Raw genomic sequence first — 17,241 nt, forward strand, 5'->3', positions numbered from 1 at the left:
GGCTCTAATATAACTCAACTCCGACTGATCGGCACGGGAGTCTCTAACTCGAGGGTTTATAGTCCCCACTCGACTTCTATAGCCCATGTCTCTAATATAACTCAAACCCGGCTGATCGACACGGGAGTCTCTGACTCGAGGGTTTAAAGTCGTTGTTCGACTTCTAGTCTATGATCAGAGAGCTAGGCCCCGAGATCCTAATCGAAGACTTGTACCGCTCATTTCTGATCACGGAGTTGTGGCAGATCCTACGACCGAAGGAAAAAATATAATAAAAAAACTGACCTATCAACAAGCTGAGGATCTGACTCAGTTCCTCGACTCCCGAATATCCATGGAGTGAGGAGAATATGATATGTCCGTCAAAAACCATCGGGATGATGATGATGATAGTGTTTTTCGGCGTCGTTCATCTTCACATTGCAGATCAGGTGTAGTTCCCACAGACGACGCCAATATGATCTTGTTAGGAATCTGAGAAGACGGAAGTGCTGGTGATGATGTCGCTGGAGTGTTGACCAACTCGTCATGTCCCGAAGGGGAGTGTGATGAGTTGTCTTTTATGTTGACCAAGCCGTCAAAAGATATCTAGTCAACGCTACCTACAAGTTGTGTCCGTGTTTCCTCGGTCCCTAGCACCCCGATGCTTGAGGCAAATCCCATGAATATATAAGGAACAGGATAAATAGTAGAGCAATGAAATGAATAAACAATGAGTACGATGACGTATCATGGCCCAGGGGGGCGTCCTCTAGTAGATCAGTGAGTTGATCATAAGGATGATCGAGTCGTCGTGATCCAGAAGGGTAGGTGAATGTGAGCCAGATGAGGAGCTAGATCCGAAGGTGATGGCACGAAGCCGAATGCAGCATGGATCCAGAAGTCAGCACAGTCGAAATACAACAGTGGCACGTAGGCCAAAATATGACAGTGACACGTAGATCGGAATATGAAAGCGACATGTAGACTAGATAATACCAATAGCTCATAATCATAATAATAGTGTGAAAGCCAAAACATAATGTCTTGATAGTCGGAACACAGCATGCAGGGTAGAACACAGATCACGGAGGTAGAGTACAACAGCAGTGGCCCGAAGGCTGAATCAGTAGTGGTCCGAGGGTCGGATTATCACCGAAATCGTACATTGACATGGATCGAATCTTAGATCGGCGTAGGAAGTGTATGACTGCACAGATCGAGGGCTGGGTAGGCGCCGCGAACATGGAAGCGGCGTTGGATAGTCAAATCTGGCGATAGGGGTGCCTACAGCGGCGATGGCGCTGTGCGATCGGCGAAAGCCGTGGGTCAGCCAATGGCTGCAGCTAGAAGTGGTGGCCGGAAGGGGGCGGAGTTAGCGCAAAGCATCGTAGGGGGTGCATGGCTACAACACCCCAGAGGCCTAAGGCGATGGTGAGATCTGACTGCTACGACTTGTAGTGCAGGCTGCCCGCATACGAGGGAGGAAAGGAGCGTCATCGACCGACGAAGGTGCCCTCGCTTGAGGGTGTCGGCATAGTCAACGATGACAGTGTACGTGAGCTCAGATCCCTGTGTGTGAGGCAGTCAACTATGGCACGAAGGCGGAGGCCAGTCGTGCCACAAAACCTATTGCCCAGGAGTGCGATGGCGGCGCCCTTGGCGCTGGAGTGGGTCGAGGGTCACCTGCAGCGATGCTAAGGGGCGGGTATCAAATTGCCGTGGAGCAAGGAGGACACTCATGAGAGAGAAGAGAGGAGTGGAGATGTCGTTGCCAACTATCGTCAACATGGTGGACAACCTCCAAAACGCCTCCTCTAGCGGTGGCCTCGTCCAAATCCAGAAAACCCCCCTAATCCTCTCCTCCCGCTAGCAGCGGCCTCCTCCTCCCCAGAAGAAGCAGTAGCCCCTCTTCCTATGTCAAAAAGACCAAAATACCCCTCTTCTTCTCCATAATTCCCTTGGGCCCCATAAATATATCCGCATCAATCGTATTTTCATTAGCTCCTACTTCATCTTATAGCAAACAATTTGACAAAGCAAGATGCTCTAGGATATTGTAATTAATTTGGTGAATCCGATTATTTGTTGAAGAGAGATTGACACAACTCATATCTAGATATTTTAGAGAAGTCAGGTGGGAGAGCCAACCTAGATTATTTGACCATAGTGAAGAATAGCAATCGTAACAACTAAGGTCAAGGAAGCGTAGATTAGAAAGATTGCCCAATTGTTGAGGAATTAATCCATCAAAGTTTACACAAGATAGATTAAGATGTTCCAAATGGACAAACGAGGAAATCATATTAGGCACCAAGGATGAGAAGTTGTTGAAGCTTAAGTCAAGATATTTTAAATGCTTTAGTTCAAACAAAGAAGGATTTACCTTACTTTTAGAAAGATCAAGATATTGATCAAGTGGGTAGTGAAGATAAAGCCTAATGATGGTTGGTGGTGCTGTTGTTGATTCTAAAGTATGAAATATAGAAATATGAAATCTGTAAAACTCACAGTGATCTCTCGTAGTAGATCTTGATCTTCGTTTGTCCTCGGAAGAGCGATCACGAATGAATCAGAAAGCTCTTCAAGATTCCATGACCAAATCCCAAGCCTTCTCTTGTATTCTTCCTTCACTCTTATGATCAACTTCTTTAGATTGCTTTGGATGACCTTATATAGGTGTAGAAGGTCTCTTCCCCTTTCTTCATTGATGGAGGAAGGTGAATGGATTGGAAGAGTAAGGGGAAGGAGTGCCTTCTTACCTTCCGAACTCTAACATCTCACACTCATCCAAGTCAATCCATAAATGTTAACTAGTCACAAAGACCATGTAAGTCACATAGACTATATTATAATCAAGTCATAAAGAGCAGAGCAAAACACAAATTAGTTACAAAGACTAAATAAGAACATCTAATCCATACTTTAGGGAAAATGGTTTGTGCGACAACAAGCATAGTGAGCAATTATTGCTAAAAAGATTGTTACACCTTACATAGTTGCTCTATAGAATAAATCAGAGACATTAATAACTTGTCTTTACCTAGATTAAATTATTTTCATTTACATCAATATAAATATATCTAATTATTCATAATAACTATTATGTCAAGAACATATTCCATATTTAAATATTTACAAACATTTCTATACACAACAGAAATAGGTCGACTAATGAATAACATCAAAAGATATAAATCTATTTAATTTTCCTTTTTAGTTAGAATCTATTCATTCTAATCAGTCGCTTTCCTAGTTATGTTCTATAGGCCAAATCACCCATTGCCAATAGTAAACATGTTAAAGTAGTAAACAATGATTAGAACTTCAAGTAGATAGCTAAATAGTCACTTAAGATAAGATTGAGATTAACTTATAATCTCAAGGGTCTCACATAGTAGAGGAGTAGGGATCCATTCTTCTACTACCCTTATTATCAGTATAACATATGTGCTATGAATCACAAGCTACAATGTTATTCTCTTTACTAAGTGACGTTTAGTTCTTTCTTAGGAATGAGAATGAGAATGAGAATCATAGTATTGTATAATAGAAATGAGTATGAGCATGGATATCACTCTTAAAAATAATATTTAGTTAGTTGAATATTTTCTATCAGAATAAACTAAAATTTTCTTTTTTACCCTTAAAAGAAAATAAGAGAGAGAAAAATTAGATGTGAGAGAAAGTTAAATGTGAGAGAAAAATATGATGAGAATGTATGATGAGAGAGAAAATGTGATAGCAAAGAATAAAAAGAGGGAAAATGTGATGAGACAAAATGAGAATAGAGACTGTGATGGGAGAGAGCATGATGAAAGAGGATGAGAGAGAAAATATGATGAGAGTGAAAGTGTGATGGGAGTGAATGAAGAAAGAGAAAGTATGATGAGAGAAAATGAGGAGAGTGTGTGTGATGAGAGAAATTGAGGAGAGAGAAATTATGATGAGAGAGAAAGTGTGATGAGAAAAAAATGAGAAAAGGGAGTGTGATCGAAGAGAAAGTATGGTGAGAGAGGATAAGGAGAGAGATGTTGGTGCAATATCCCTCTGGTCAAGGTTGACCAAGCTTGAGTTGGCTTAAGTTTGAGTTGTGATGTTTGGATTTCGATTTTTGGTAATACATGGAGATGATATGATCAATATTGGAGATTGCAAGAGCGATCGTTTGAACTGGAGGTTAGGCAAAGGCAAGTCCAGCAGGAAGGTTAATAGAAGTTAAAAATCTAAGTGGGTCAGTGTTGACCAGACACTTGGTGGTGGAAGTCCTATTGGGTGAAGCCAGACAGTTAAAGAAAATCCTGATGAGTGAAGCCAGGTGAAAGCCCTAGTGAGTGAAGATAGGCCGAAGGAAAATCATGGTGAGTGAAGCCAGGTGAAAGTCCTAGTGAGTGAAGCTAAGCAGATGGAAGGACCTGGTGAGTAAAGCCAGGTAGTTGGAAGTCTTGGTGAGTGAAGCCAGGTAGTTAAGGAAAATCTTGGTGAGTGAAGCCAGGTGAAAGTCTTAGTGAGTGAAGCTAGGCAGATAGAAAGACCTGGTGAGTGAAGCCAAGAACATGGAAATCCAGATAGGTCAAGGATGATTGAATACCTAGTGTTGGAAAGTTCAAGTAGGTCAAAGGATTGACTGGATACTTGGCACAAGGTGAAAAGTCCAAGTGGGTCAAAGGTTTGACCGGACACTTGGTAAAGAAGTCCCAACATGTGAAGATTAACTGGATGCTAGGAATGCGGAGTCCCAACAGATCACGGGTGACTAGATGTTGGGTTTAGGAACCTTGGACTTGAATTAGTCAAGTCAAAGGTTTGTCAATCGATCAAATGATCGATTGAACTGATGCCCAATCGATCAATCGATCGATTGGGAGTGTGCTGCGAGTGGAGGTTGGCCCAATCGATCAGTCGATCGATAGGGAAGCAATGTCGCGAGCACAGAGGGATTCTCAATCAATCAACTGATTGATTGGCCATCCCCAATCAATCAGCCGATCGATTGGGGCTGGATTTCATGCGTGGACACGAGGAAGGCTGAATTGATAGATCAATCGATTCAGGCATTTTCCAGCAAGAGCACAGAGGCGCTCAGAATCGATCAGCCGATCGATTCAAGCCTCCCCAATTGATTGGTCAATCGATTGGGATATGACTGTTGCACAGGAAGCGACCGATGGATGGCTGAGATGACGCTGATCTGACGTGGCAATCGATTGGGAGCAAGCCCAATCGATTGGGAGCCCTAGGAGCGCAGAGTATAAAGCCGTGGCGAGCTTTCTTCTTCGCATCTCTTCTTCCCGATCTTCACATGAGCTCTCACCATCTTTCCGCCAGTTCTTGAAGTTTCTTGGGGATAAGTGTTGTTACACTTCCAAGAGTCAAGGGGTGATCAATAATATCAAGCAAGAAAAGGTTTTTATTTATACACTTGTGCATTTTTATCTTGTTTGAGTGCATCTTATTGTGAGGAGATTGTTAGAGGTTTCTCCACCTCTAGTAGTTACCGAGAAGGAGTGTTTTGACAGTGGAGTGTGTGCCGTGTGTGGATCCTTGGATAAATCACCTCTTTTGAGGTGGATACCAAGTAAATCCTTGTGTTAGCATTGTAAGTTTTGCTTCAAGTTCTATCCGCTGCATATCATCATCACGAAGCTAGTCAACAAGCACGGGATGAGCTATTCACCCCCCCCCCCTCTAGATATAAATTGATCCTAACAAGTGGTATTAGAGCGAGGTCGCTCTTCATCAGAATCAACGCCGAAAAGGACAACGAGCTAGAGGTTGAAAAAGTTGAAGCTGAATTTCAACAAGTCAAAGATTTCAAAAGAGTTTTAACTTTAAATGGAATTCCAATATGGATTCGGATATGACACAAGGATGCCTCCTCCATACACATCGACAAGCTTCGATTATTGGAAATCAAGAATAAAAAACTTCTTCATGATGGAGATAGAACAATGGTTTGCTCTAATGCAGGGATTTGAAACTCCAACAAATAGCAAAGGTAAAACTCTCAATAAAAGCAAATGGAGCAAGGAACAAATTCAAAGAAACGAGGCTAACAACAATGTGACCAAATTATTGGTCAACATTTTGCCGAGCATTGAAGATGCCAAGGAGCTATGGAGCAAATTGGATAAAATCCATGAAGAACCCTCCACTGCACCAATTCAAGAGGAATTTAAAGAGAGTGACTCATTGGAACAAGAGGAGGAGGACTCAGAAGTTGAGAGATACTCAACATCCGAAGAAGTCAAGCAAAATCAATTGGAGCAGTGGAGGGAGTAGAGAACAACTCTCCTTAATTCTCTGTTAAAAATTAATTAAATGGTTTTTAATTTTCATCTTTTTAAATAGTTAGAATTTTTTTAAACTTTTAAATGAATCCCATTTTTAATGTAATCAAAAGGGGGAGTAGAGAACAATTTTCTACTTGCAAAAAGGTTTTTTTTTCTTTTTTGAAAAAATTTCTTTTTGTAAAAATTCTTTTGTAAAATTTTTCTAGCAAATTTTACTTAGAAAAATTTTCTTACTTGCAAATTTTTCTTACTTACAAAAATTTAGAAAAATTTCCTAACTTAGGTTTAATCACATCAAAAAGGGGAGATTGTTAGTATCCTGTGGTAGTTTTGATATGATCAACCAAGTCAAGTTAGGTCCTATTAGTATTTACCATGTGTGTAAGTGTACATGAACTTAGGAGCACAGGAAGTCGAGCAGAAGATGCGGCTAGTGAGAAGGACGACACAGGAGAGAGCTGACGGGCTCTATGGTGTTGAAATGTATACTAAAAGGCTAGCTTTTTGTATAAATATTTATTTAAAAATAAGAATCACATTGGTCAAATATCTCTATTTATATGCTAAGTATAGTTGTTCAATTAATTTATATTGTAGATAACATGGTGTGTGGTGTCACACACAGAAGATCATGTTATCAGTTTCTTATAAATTATAAACAGTAGCTCACGACTAAGATGTATAGGAACAAACCAATGGAATAGTCGTAGTGTAATTTGATATTAGTTTATTTTGACTATAAAATTACACTAGTACACTCTGAGTGAATTGAGCAGGACCATTTAAGGTAAGTTCTTTTTATACTGACTGCATAAAAGAACAAGACCTTTGTTATTATGGAAGTGTGTGCTCTTAATCATGATATAATAACAAGCACATAAACTCAATATTCATTTCTTTAATTTATCAAAGGGCGCGATTTAGTTCGATAAATCAATAGGCCTGATAAGTTGGGAAATGATATTATTTATATGGTGTGTTATTGATTATAGAATGAAACTGTGTCCTAGTAATCTAGGTTGATGATGTCCTCAAGAAGAGCTCATAAGGATTGTCACGTAAACCTTGCAGGTAGACTTAGTCCGACATGACAATAAGGTTGAGTGGTACTACTCTTGGAGCTAGATATTAATTAAGTGAGTTGCCAATAACTCATTTAATTAGTAGACATTCTATATCTTAAACTCAGGGAGATTAACACACTCATGATAAGAAGGAGCCAATATAATAATATGGGATTGGTGCGGTAGTTCAATAATAATTCTTTAGTGGTATGAGTTATTATTGATGAACTCGAGATAGGTGTTTGGGGTAAACACCCAAGCTCAAGTTTATCGGGAGACCAAAGCTAATTCCTCCTCTCGGTCCCTGTTGTAGCCTCTTAATTATAAAGTGTTATACCCACCCATACCCACCTTCTTACCTATCCTTAGGTGGTTGGCCAAGCCAAGCTTGGAGCACAAGCAAGGGCCGACCAAGATAAGCTTTGGTTGGTTCAAGTGGTGGCCAGCCCTAGCTTGGAGCCAAAGCTTAGGTGGCCGGCCACAACACAATAAAAGGATTTTAATTTTTAAAATCTTTTCTTATGTCGAAGCCATGGTTTTAAAAGAGAGTTTAAAATTTAAATCTTTCCTTTTATAGCTTTCTACAAAAGATTAAGAGAAATGTTTGATATTTTTCCTTATTTGTAGTTAAAAGGAAGATTTTAATTTTTGATAAATCTTTCTTTTTTTTTTGTAACCATCCTCATGATTTTAAAAGAGAGTTTCAAATTTTAAATCTTTCCTATTATAGCTTTTTACAAAAGATTAAGAGAAAGATTTGATATCTTTCCTTATTTGTAGTTAAAAGGAAGATTTTAATTTTAGAGAAAACTTTCCATTTTGTAATCATCCACATGTTTTAATTGAGAGATTTTAATTTATAAAAGTTTTCTTTTATAACCAACCATGAACGAAATTTTTAAAAGAGAAATTTTTATTATAAAATTTTCAGAAAACAAATTAGGAAGTTTTAATTTTGTGTTTAAAACTTTCCTTTGTTGGAGGAGTTGTAGGGGTCGGCCACATTAATAGAATAAAGGAATTTTTAATTAAATTTTCCTTTCATTGGCAAGGAAATTAAGGAAGTTTTAATTAAAAACTTTCCTTATTTGCCATGACCAAGGAATATAAAAGAGAGGGTAGAGGTGCCTCACCTCATAACAAGACTTCTATTATTCCTCTCCTCAATTCCTTGATGGTGGCCGGCCCTCATCTTCTTCCTCTCCTCCTTTTCTTCTTCTTTGGTGGCCGGTGGCATCAACTCTCAAGGAGCTTGTTGGTGGCCGGACTTTGCTTGGAGAAGAAGTAGAGAAAGGAGGCTTTGTTTCTTAGCATCCCTTGGAGCTTGGTTGGTGGCCGAAGTTCTTCATCTCTAGGAGATTGTTGATGGCCGAAACTTTCAAGGAGAAGAAGGAGGCTTGGGTGGATTCTCGTCTCGGTAGATCATCGCTCATACGACGTCCGATATAAGAAGAAGAATACGACAGAAGATCGTGAGGTTTATAAGCTACAAAAGGTATAACCAGTTATTAGTTTTCGCATCATAACTAGTTCATCCTTTTGTTTAGATCTTGAAATACCAAACACAAGAGGCTTATGATTCTAGGTTTCGGATTTATGATTTGAATTTGTGTTTCTTTTGTTTTTTGATCTTGTGATTCGATTGTTCTTATTGGTTAAACCTAGGGTTACTATAAGGAGATTAAATATTGAATTTCGTTGAAAGGCTTTGTCTAGGAAGTGGTGGATTCTCCCATAACCAAGAAGGCCTAGTGTCTCGTCATGTTTAACCTAGAAGCCAATCTCTGAAATAAATATTTAATAAAATTTGTAACATGGGTGGATTTGGATCAATAATGTTAAGCATCGTTTGCGATCCAAGTCTAAACCTCTAAGAATAGATAAGTTGAATTTGGAATCAATAATGTTAAGTTTCGTTTACGATTCCAAATTTAATTTATAAAGAACACAATAGGTTGTTAGGAAAGGTTCAAGACTAGTACAAAATTTTTGTACAGGGGAACTGGTACGATATCCGAGTAGCAACCAACAATTGGTATCAGAGCTAGGTTTTGCCTCTCTATGTTTGGTTTTTAGTTTAATTATGCACATGTCATACATATTTTAGGCAGGATAATAGTAGGATATGCTAACTCTGTGGTTGCAGACTCCAACTATTATGACTTAATGTGATTATGTGTGATTGGACCCTTGGGCATGTCAAGGGCATTTTATCTGTGTGCATGATTGTATTTATTAAATACAGCAGGAGCTGTATTAGCCCTAGGATTTTACTTTTTTGTTCGATATAGACTTCATGTACATTCCTTTGAGGAATATAGGATTGATATACATAAAATTCTATTTTTTTCACGGATCATATCCTTGCAAGGTGTGGTACTATTGGAGGACCAAAGGCGCAGCAGAAAAGGAAGCTCGATGGACCTGACGACATGAACCCTAGGGCTGGCAACACACGGAGGACAGTGATGGAAGAAGCCATAATAGTTGGAAAATTATATTTCCATATTTATTTCTTTTATTTACTGTGATGTGTGTTTGCATTGTTAAAATTCCTCACCTTAAATAACTAAGTGGGAGAGGGATTAGTAAATAAATTCCACGGTCTCCATTACTGGTTTGTAAGTGATGCAAAAAACTTACGTGTTGGCTCTGAGTGCCTCCCTCCACAACGGATGAGTTTGTTTGAGGATCACTAGGTCAAATTTCCTTTATGGATGATTATAGGAAATTATTTAGGAGCGTGTGATCTTCTCCAACTGAAGGGGCACAATCCTATTTAATGGACTAAGTATCAAGTAATGGTATACACTTAGACACATTTAATAGTATCCTCCCCAACGGAGTCACTGCTATTATTTGTGTGACCAAAGGGATACCAACTATTAATTTTATTTGTCATAAAGTTAGGATGATAAGATAATAAAATTAATGGGTAAAACCTCCTCTTGCAAATGTTTGAATTTGTATACGTCCACACTAACGTGGCATGCAAAATTCATGGTGTTTTGAGGTGTTGGTAAATTTAAATAGTATTGTTTTGAGAAATCAATATTATTCTAAATTTAGAGTCTTGACCAAAGTTTATTTTATGATTCTTAGGATGACTTTCAACCCATTGCTATTATACTGAAAGAGAACAAACTTACTGGTCCCAATTACATAGATTGGAAAAGAAACCTGAATATTGTCCTAACTGCTGAAGGCTACAAGTTTGTACTGTTAGAGGTCTGCCTTAATATGCCTAATAGCGATTCTAGTGAAGAGGAGATGGCGCGGAGTTACATTTGGCTTTTATATCAAATGTGCTGCAACATCAGCATCAGACCATGCCTACTGGCCATGACATGATGTACAATCTCAAGGAACTTTTCAGACACTAGAATCGGGCTGACAGGAAAGACTGTATGATCTCTAGGCACTGGACTAAAAGTAGGAATGAAGAAGCCGAAAGGCAAATGCTTCATTTACAAGCAGTCTGTACATTTGTAGGCGGATTGTCCTCGTAGAAAGATAACAATATAAGTATATCTTATTCTCTAGTAGTTGGAACATGTTTAGTGGTGTTATCTACCAGTACCTGGTGTGTAGATATGATAACCACTGATCATTTCTACAAATCATTGTAGGGGTTTCAGGAAACCCGACAACTACACGAAGGAGAAATCACTGTTTACATGGGCAATGCTACAGAAGTAGTAGCTATTGCAATGGGAGATGTTTATAGGAATAAAATATTAGTTTTAATAAATTATCTTTACGTATCAAGTTTTAGAAAGAACTTGTTTCCAGTTTTAAACTATACAAGGATGGATATTCTATCTATTTTGATAACAAAGATGTTATCAAGAAAAATAGGGAAGTTATCTGTTCTGCTATGTTGGTTGGCAATTTGTATACTTTAAATTCTATAACTCCCATGATGCAATAAATGAAAATTAATAACACATCTTCTAATTCTAATAAGAGAAAATAAACTTCGGATATGAACCAAACATATCTTTGGCATCTAAAGCTAGGTCATATTAACTTGAGTAAGATTCAAAGGTTAATAGCCGATGGACTTTTGGGTTCATTGGTAGTGGAAAAAAATTTTCCAAACCTGTGAGTCTTGCTTGGAAGGGAAAATGACCAAGAGACCTTTTAAGACCTAAGGGTATAGAGCCAAAGATGTGTTGAAATTGGTTCATTCTGATTTATACCTATGACTATCCAGGCAAGAGGTGATTTCGAATATTTCATCTCTTTTATAGATGACTATTCGAGATACGGGAATATTTACTTGATGTGCTACAAGTCTAAGTGCTTTGATGAGTTCCAAAAGTACAAGGCTGATGTGGAGAAACGTTATGGTAAAAGTATCAAGACACTACGGTCTGATCGTGGTGGCGAATACCTCTTTAGAGAGTTTAGGAATTACTTATCAGAGGTTGGGATTCAATCCCAATTGTCTACACCTGGTACACCCTAACAGAATGGTGTGGCAGAACGAAGGAATATGACTCTTATGGAAATGGTTAGATCGATGATGAGTTATTCAGAATTACCAAATTCGTTTTAGGGATATGCTCTGGAAACAACAGTGTACATTCTGAATATGGTACCTTCTAAATCAATACCCTCTAATCCCATGAAATTGTGGAATGAGCATAAGCCTAGTCTGAGTCATTTTTGGATATGAGGTAGTCCAGCACATGTGCTGAAGGGAGATACTGACAAGTTGGAATCACGTACAGAAGTTTGTCTGTTTGTGGGATATCCTAAAGGAACAAAAGGTGGTTTATTTTATAATCCTAAAAATCAGAAGATCATTGTTAGCACCAATGCTCGATTTTTAGAGGAAAATTATGTAATAAACCATAAGCCCATAAGTGAAATTGTTCTAGAAGAAATGAGAGAGGACATGTCTACTCTAGTACCAACAGTACAAGATGAAATATCACAAGAAACTGCAATATGTATCACAAATGATACACAACCACAGATAGTGCCTTATCGTAATGGAAGGGTTGTGAGACAACCTGAAAGATTCATGTTTTTGGGAGAGTCTTCGGACTTGATCCCTGATAAACATGAACCTGATTCCCGGAGATATGATGAAGCACTCCAAGATAAAGATGCAGCATCTTGGCAAAGAGCAATGAATTCAGAAATAGAATCTATGTATTCTAACAAAGTTTGGGAGCTAGTAGAACCATCAAATAGTGTAAAAGCTATTGGATGTAAATGGATCTACAAAATGAAAAGAGGGGCAGACGGGAAGGTGGAAACCTTCAAAGCAAGGCTTGTTGCGAAGGGGTATACTCAGAAAGAGGGAATCGATTATGAGGTTCGCCAGTAGCTATGCTTAAGTTTATCCGGATACTCTTATCTATTGCTGCTCATATGGATTATGAGGTTTGGCAAATGAATGTCAAGACAACTTTCCTTAACGGAAGTCTTGAAGAAAATATCCATATGAAGCAACCAGAGGGATTCATTGCAAAGGGCAAAGAGCATCTTGTATAGAAGCTCAATCGGTCTATGGACTGAAGTAAGCTTCAAGGTCTTAGAACATCTAGTTGTAATCCAGTCTTATGGATTTATTGAGTGTCTGGATGAGTCTTGTGTATACAAGAAGTGTGATGGAAGCGTTGTGATATTTCTTGTACTATACGTAGATGACATTTTTGATAGTTAGAAACAATATCAAAGTGTTGTCAGAAGTAAGGGTATGGTTGTCCAAGCAATTCGATATGAAGGACTTAGGAGAATGCGCACATATTCTCGGGATCAAAGCGATAAGGGATCGCAAGAAAAGAATGTTGTGCTTATCCCAAGCTTCATATATCGATACTATCCTAGCTCGTTTTAGCATGCAAGACTCCAAGAAAAGTTTTCTACCTTTTAGACATGGAGTATCTTTATCTAAAGAGATGTCTCCGAAGACATCAAAAGAGATAGAAGAAATGAAGGCAGTTCCTTATGCTGTAGGAAGCCTAATATATGCTATGCACGAGACTAGATATCTGTTTTACCATGGGCATGACTAGCAGATATCAAAGTAACCCAGGACCGGGATATTGGACTGTCGTAAAACATATATTAAAGTACCTTAGAGGGACTAGAGATTATATGTTAGTTTACAAGGTAGATGATTTGCTCCCTATGGGATACATGAATTTTGACTTTCAATCAGATAGGGATAATAGTAAGTCGACCTCGGGGTTTTGTGTTTTACTTTAGGAAGTAAATCCATAACAATGGAGGAGTGTTAAGCATAGGTACTTTTCGGACTCCACCATGGAAGCTGAATATGTGTAACCTCTGAGGTAGCCATAGAAGTTGTATGGCTCAGAAACTTCATGATGGACTTAGATGTGATTCCTGTTTGCCCAAAAATTATTATAGTGTATTGTGATAATAAGTGGTGCAGTAGCAAACTCGAAGGAACCACGAGCCCATAAGGCAAGCAAACACATAGAGCGCAAGTACCAACCAATACGAGACATCGTATAATGAGGAAAAATTGTTGTCACCTAGATTACATCAGATGATAACCTGGAAGATCTTTTCACTAAGACCCTTAAGGCAAGGCTTTTTATGGGCATATTGAAGGGGTGAGAATCATATGTATGGCAGGGTATATGGTAGCATAGTCTTTTAGAATAAGTGGGAGATTGTTGGAATGTATACTAATAGCCTAGCTTTTTGTATAAACATTTATTTAGAAAAAAGAATAACATTGGTCAAATGTCTACATTTATATGCTAAGTGTAGTTGTTCAATTAATTTATATTGTAGATAACATGGTGTGTGGTATCACACACAGAAGATCATGTTATCAGTTCCTTATAAATTATAAACAGTAGCTCACGACTAAGATGGATAGGAACAAACCATTGGAATAGCCATAGTGTAATTTGGTATTAGTTTATCTTGACTATAAAATTACACTAGTACACTCTGAGTGTATTGAGCAGGACCATTTAAGGTAAGTTCTTTTTATACTGACTGCATAAAAGAACAAGACCTTTGTTATTATAGAAGTGTGTGCTCTTAATCATGATATAATAACAAGCACATATACTCAATATTCATTTCTTTAATTTATCAAAGGGTGTGATTTAGTTCGATAAATCAATAGGCCCGATAAGTTGGGAAATAGTATTATTTATATGGTGTGTTGTTGATTATAGAATGAAATTATGTCCTAATAATCTAGGTTGATGATGTCCCCAAGAGGAGCTCATAAGGATTGTCATGTAAATCCTGCAGGTGGACTTAGTCCGACATGACGATAAGGTTGAGTGGTATTACTCTTGGAGCTAGATATTAATTAAGTGAGTTGTCAGTAACTCATTTAATTAGTGGACATTTTATATCTTAAACTCAGGGAGATTAACACACTCGTGATAAGAAGGAGCTCATATAGTAATATGAGATTGGTGTGGTAGTTCAATAATAACTCTTTAGTGGTATGAGTTATTATTGATGAACTCAAGTTGGGTGTTCGGGGCGAACACGGGAAGCTCAAGTTCATCGAGAGACCAAAGCCAATTCCTCCTCTCGGTCCCTGTTGTAGCCTCTTAATTATAAAGTGTTATACCCACATATACCCACCTTCTTATCCATCCTTAGGTGGCCGGCCAAGCTAAGCTTGGAGCCCAAGCAAGGGTCGACCAAGATAAGCTTTGGATGGTTCAAGTGGTGGCCGGTCCTAGCTTGGAGCCCAAGCTTAGGTGGCTGACCACAACACAATAAAAGGATTTTAATTTTTAAAATCTTTTTTTTATGTGGAAGTCATGGTTTTAAAAGAGAGTTTAAAATTTAAATCTTTACTTTTATAGCTTTCTACAAAAGATTAAGAGAAAGGTTTAATATCTTTCCATATTTGTAGTTAAAAGGAAGATTTTAATTTTTGATATATCTTTCTTTTTTTTGTAACCATCCTCATGATTTTAAAAGAGAGTTTCAAAATTTATATCTTTCCTATTATAGCTTTTTACAAAAGATTAAGAGAAAGATTTGATATCTTTCCTTATTTGTAGTTAAAAGGAAGATTTTAATTTTAGAGAAAACTTTCCTTTTTGTAATCATCCACATGTTTTAATTGAGTGATTTTAATTTATAAAAGTTTTCTTTTATAACCAACCATGAAGGGAATTTTTAAAAGAGAATTTTTTATTATAAAATTTTCAGAAAACAAATTAGGAAGTTTTAATTTTGTGCTTAAAACTTTCCTTGGTTGGAGGAGTTGTAGGGGCCGGCCACATTAATAGAATTAAGGAATTTTTATTTAAATTTTCCTTTCATTGGCAAGGAAATTAAGGAAGTTTTAATTAAAACTTTCCTTATTTGCCAAGACCAAGGAATATAAAAGAGAGGGTAGAGATGCCTCACCTAATAACAAGACTTCTATTATTCCTCTCCTCAATTCCTTGATGGTGGTCGGCCCTCATCTTCTTCCTCTCCTCCTTTTCTTCTTCTTTGGTGGCCGGTGGCATCAACTCTCAAGGAGCTTGTTGGTGGCCGGACTTTGCTTGGAGAAGAAGTAGAGAAAGGAGGCTTTGTTTCTTAGCATCCCTTGGAGCTTGGTTGGTGGCCGAAGTTCTTCATCTCTAGGAGATTGTTGATGGCCGAAACTTGCAAGGAGAAGAAGGAGGCTTGGGTGGATTCTCATCTTGGTAGATCATCGCTCATACGACGTCCGATATAAGTAGAAGAATACGGCAGAAGATCGTGAGGTTTATAAGCTACAAAAGGTATAACTAGTTATTAGTTTCCGCATCATAACTAGTTCATCCTTTTGTTTAGATCTTGAAATACCAAACACAAGAGGCTTATGATTCTAGGTTTCGGATTTATGATTTGAATTTGTGTTTCTTTTATTTTTCGATCTTGTGATTCGATTGTTCTTATTGGTTAAACCTAGGGTTACTATAAGGAGATTAAATATTGAATTTCGTTGAAAGGCTTTGTATAGGAAGTGGTGGATTCTCCATAACCAAGAAGGCCTAGTGCCTCGCCATGTTTAACCTGGAAGTCAATCTCTGAAATAAATATTTAATCAAATTTGTAACATGGGTGGATTTGGATCAATAATGTTAAGCATCGTTTGCGATCCAAGTCTAAACCTCTAAGAACATATAAGTTTTATTTGGAATCAATAATGTTAAGTTCCGTTTGCGATTCCAAATTTAATTTCTAAAGAACACAATAGGTTGTTAGGAAAGGTTCAGGACTTGTACAAAATTTTTTTACAGGGGAACCAGTACGATATTCTGAGTAGCAACTAACATGTGCGTCTGAGGGACGAGGAACTGCGGAAGAGTACACCGGCGGACGAGAAGGACGCGCGCGACGGCCCGAGGGGCGAGAAGCTGGAGCAAAATCCTGCTCGAGGAGAAGGCCGTAAATTGGGCTCAAGTGACCCCTATTTCGGTTGGCCGACATCACCCAGGCGGTCGGAATAGCAGGAGAGCAAGAGAAGGCTGAAAATGCTGCTGGAGGCGCCTTTAAAGGGAGTTGGAGGCTCCTTCGAGGTGCCTTCGCGCGCCTCCACACCGTCATTGTGGAAGGCACCTTCCATGGCTGGAAGGCGCCTTCGATGAACAGTATGAAGGCACCTTCCATCCCTATGGAAGGCTCCTTCGACCAAGCTAATTTTAGCCAGTACCAAAGGATAAAGCTTTATCCTTTGGCACCTCATTAGAGGCACCTTCCAGCCCTATAGAAGGTGCCTTCAAGCCACGGATAAGATTTTTTAGGGGCTATAAAAAGACCCTTGGACCTTGAAAATACAACACAACTCCTGTATTCTTTTCCTAGCAATAGTTTGAGCAATTAACGAGTGTAAGAGGCTTCTTCGCCTTCACCGAAGGAGATTTTTATAGCTTTCATTTGTCCTTGGATTAACAACCACT

The 17,241-nt window shown here is 38.4% G+C and overlaps 1 protein-coding gene across 1 annotated transcript in view; it reads left to right on the top strand.

Moving 5' to 3' along the window:
* Nucleotides 1-1,277: 1,277 nt before the first annotated feature.
* LOC121972680 (GDSL esterase/lipase At3g26430-like) overlaps nt 1,278-17,241 on the top strand; it is a 56,606-nt gene continuing 40,642 nt past the window's right edge. Inside the window, exon 1 of the mRNA XM_042524327.1 lies at nt 1,278-1,353. Within this exon, the coding sequence (XP_042380261.1) occupies nt 1,278-1,353 (76 nt within the window). The remainder of the gene's footprint in view (nt 1,354-17,241) is intronic.

Source organism: Zingiber officinale, chromosome 4A (genome assembly GCF_018446385.1).
Source record: "Zingiber officinale cultivar Zhangliang chromosome 4A, Zo_v1.1, whole genome shotgun sequence".
In the NCBI taxonomy this organism is placed as follows: Eukaryota; Viridiplantae; Streptophyta; class Magnoliopsida; order Zingiberales; family Zingiberaceae; genus Zingiber; species Zingiber officinale.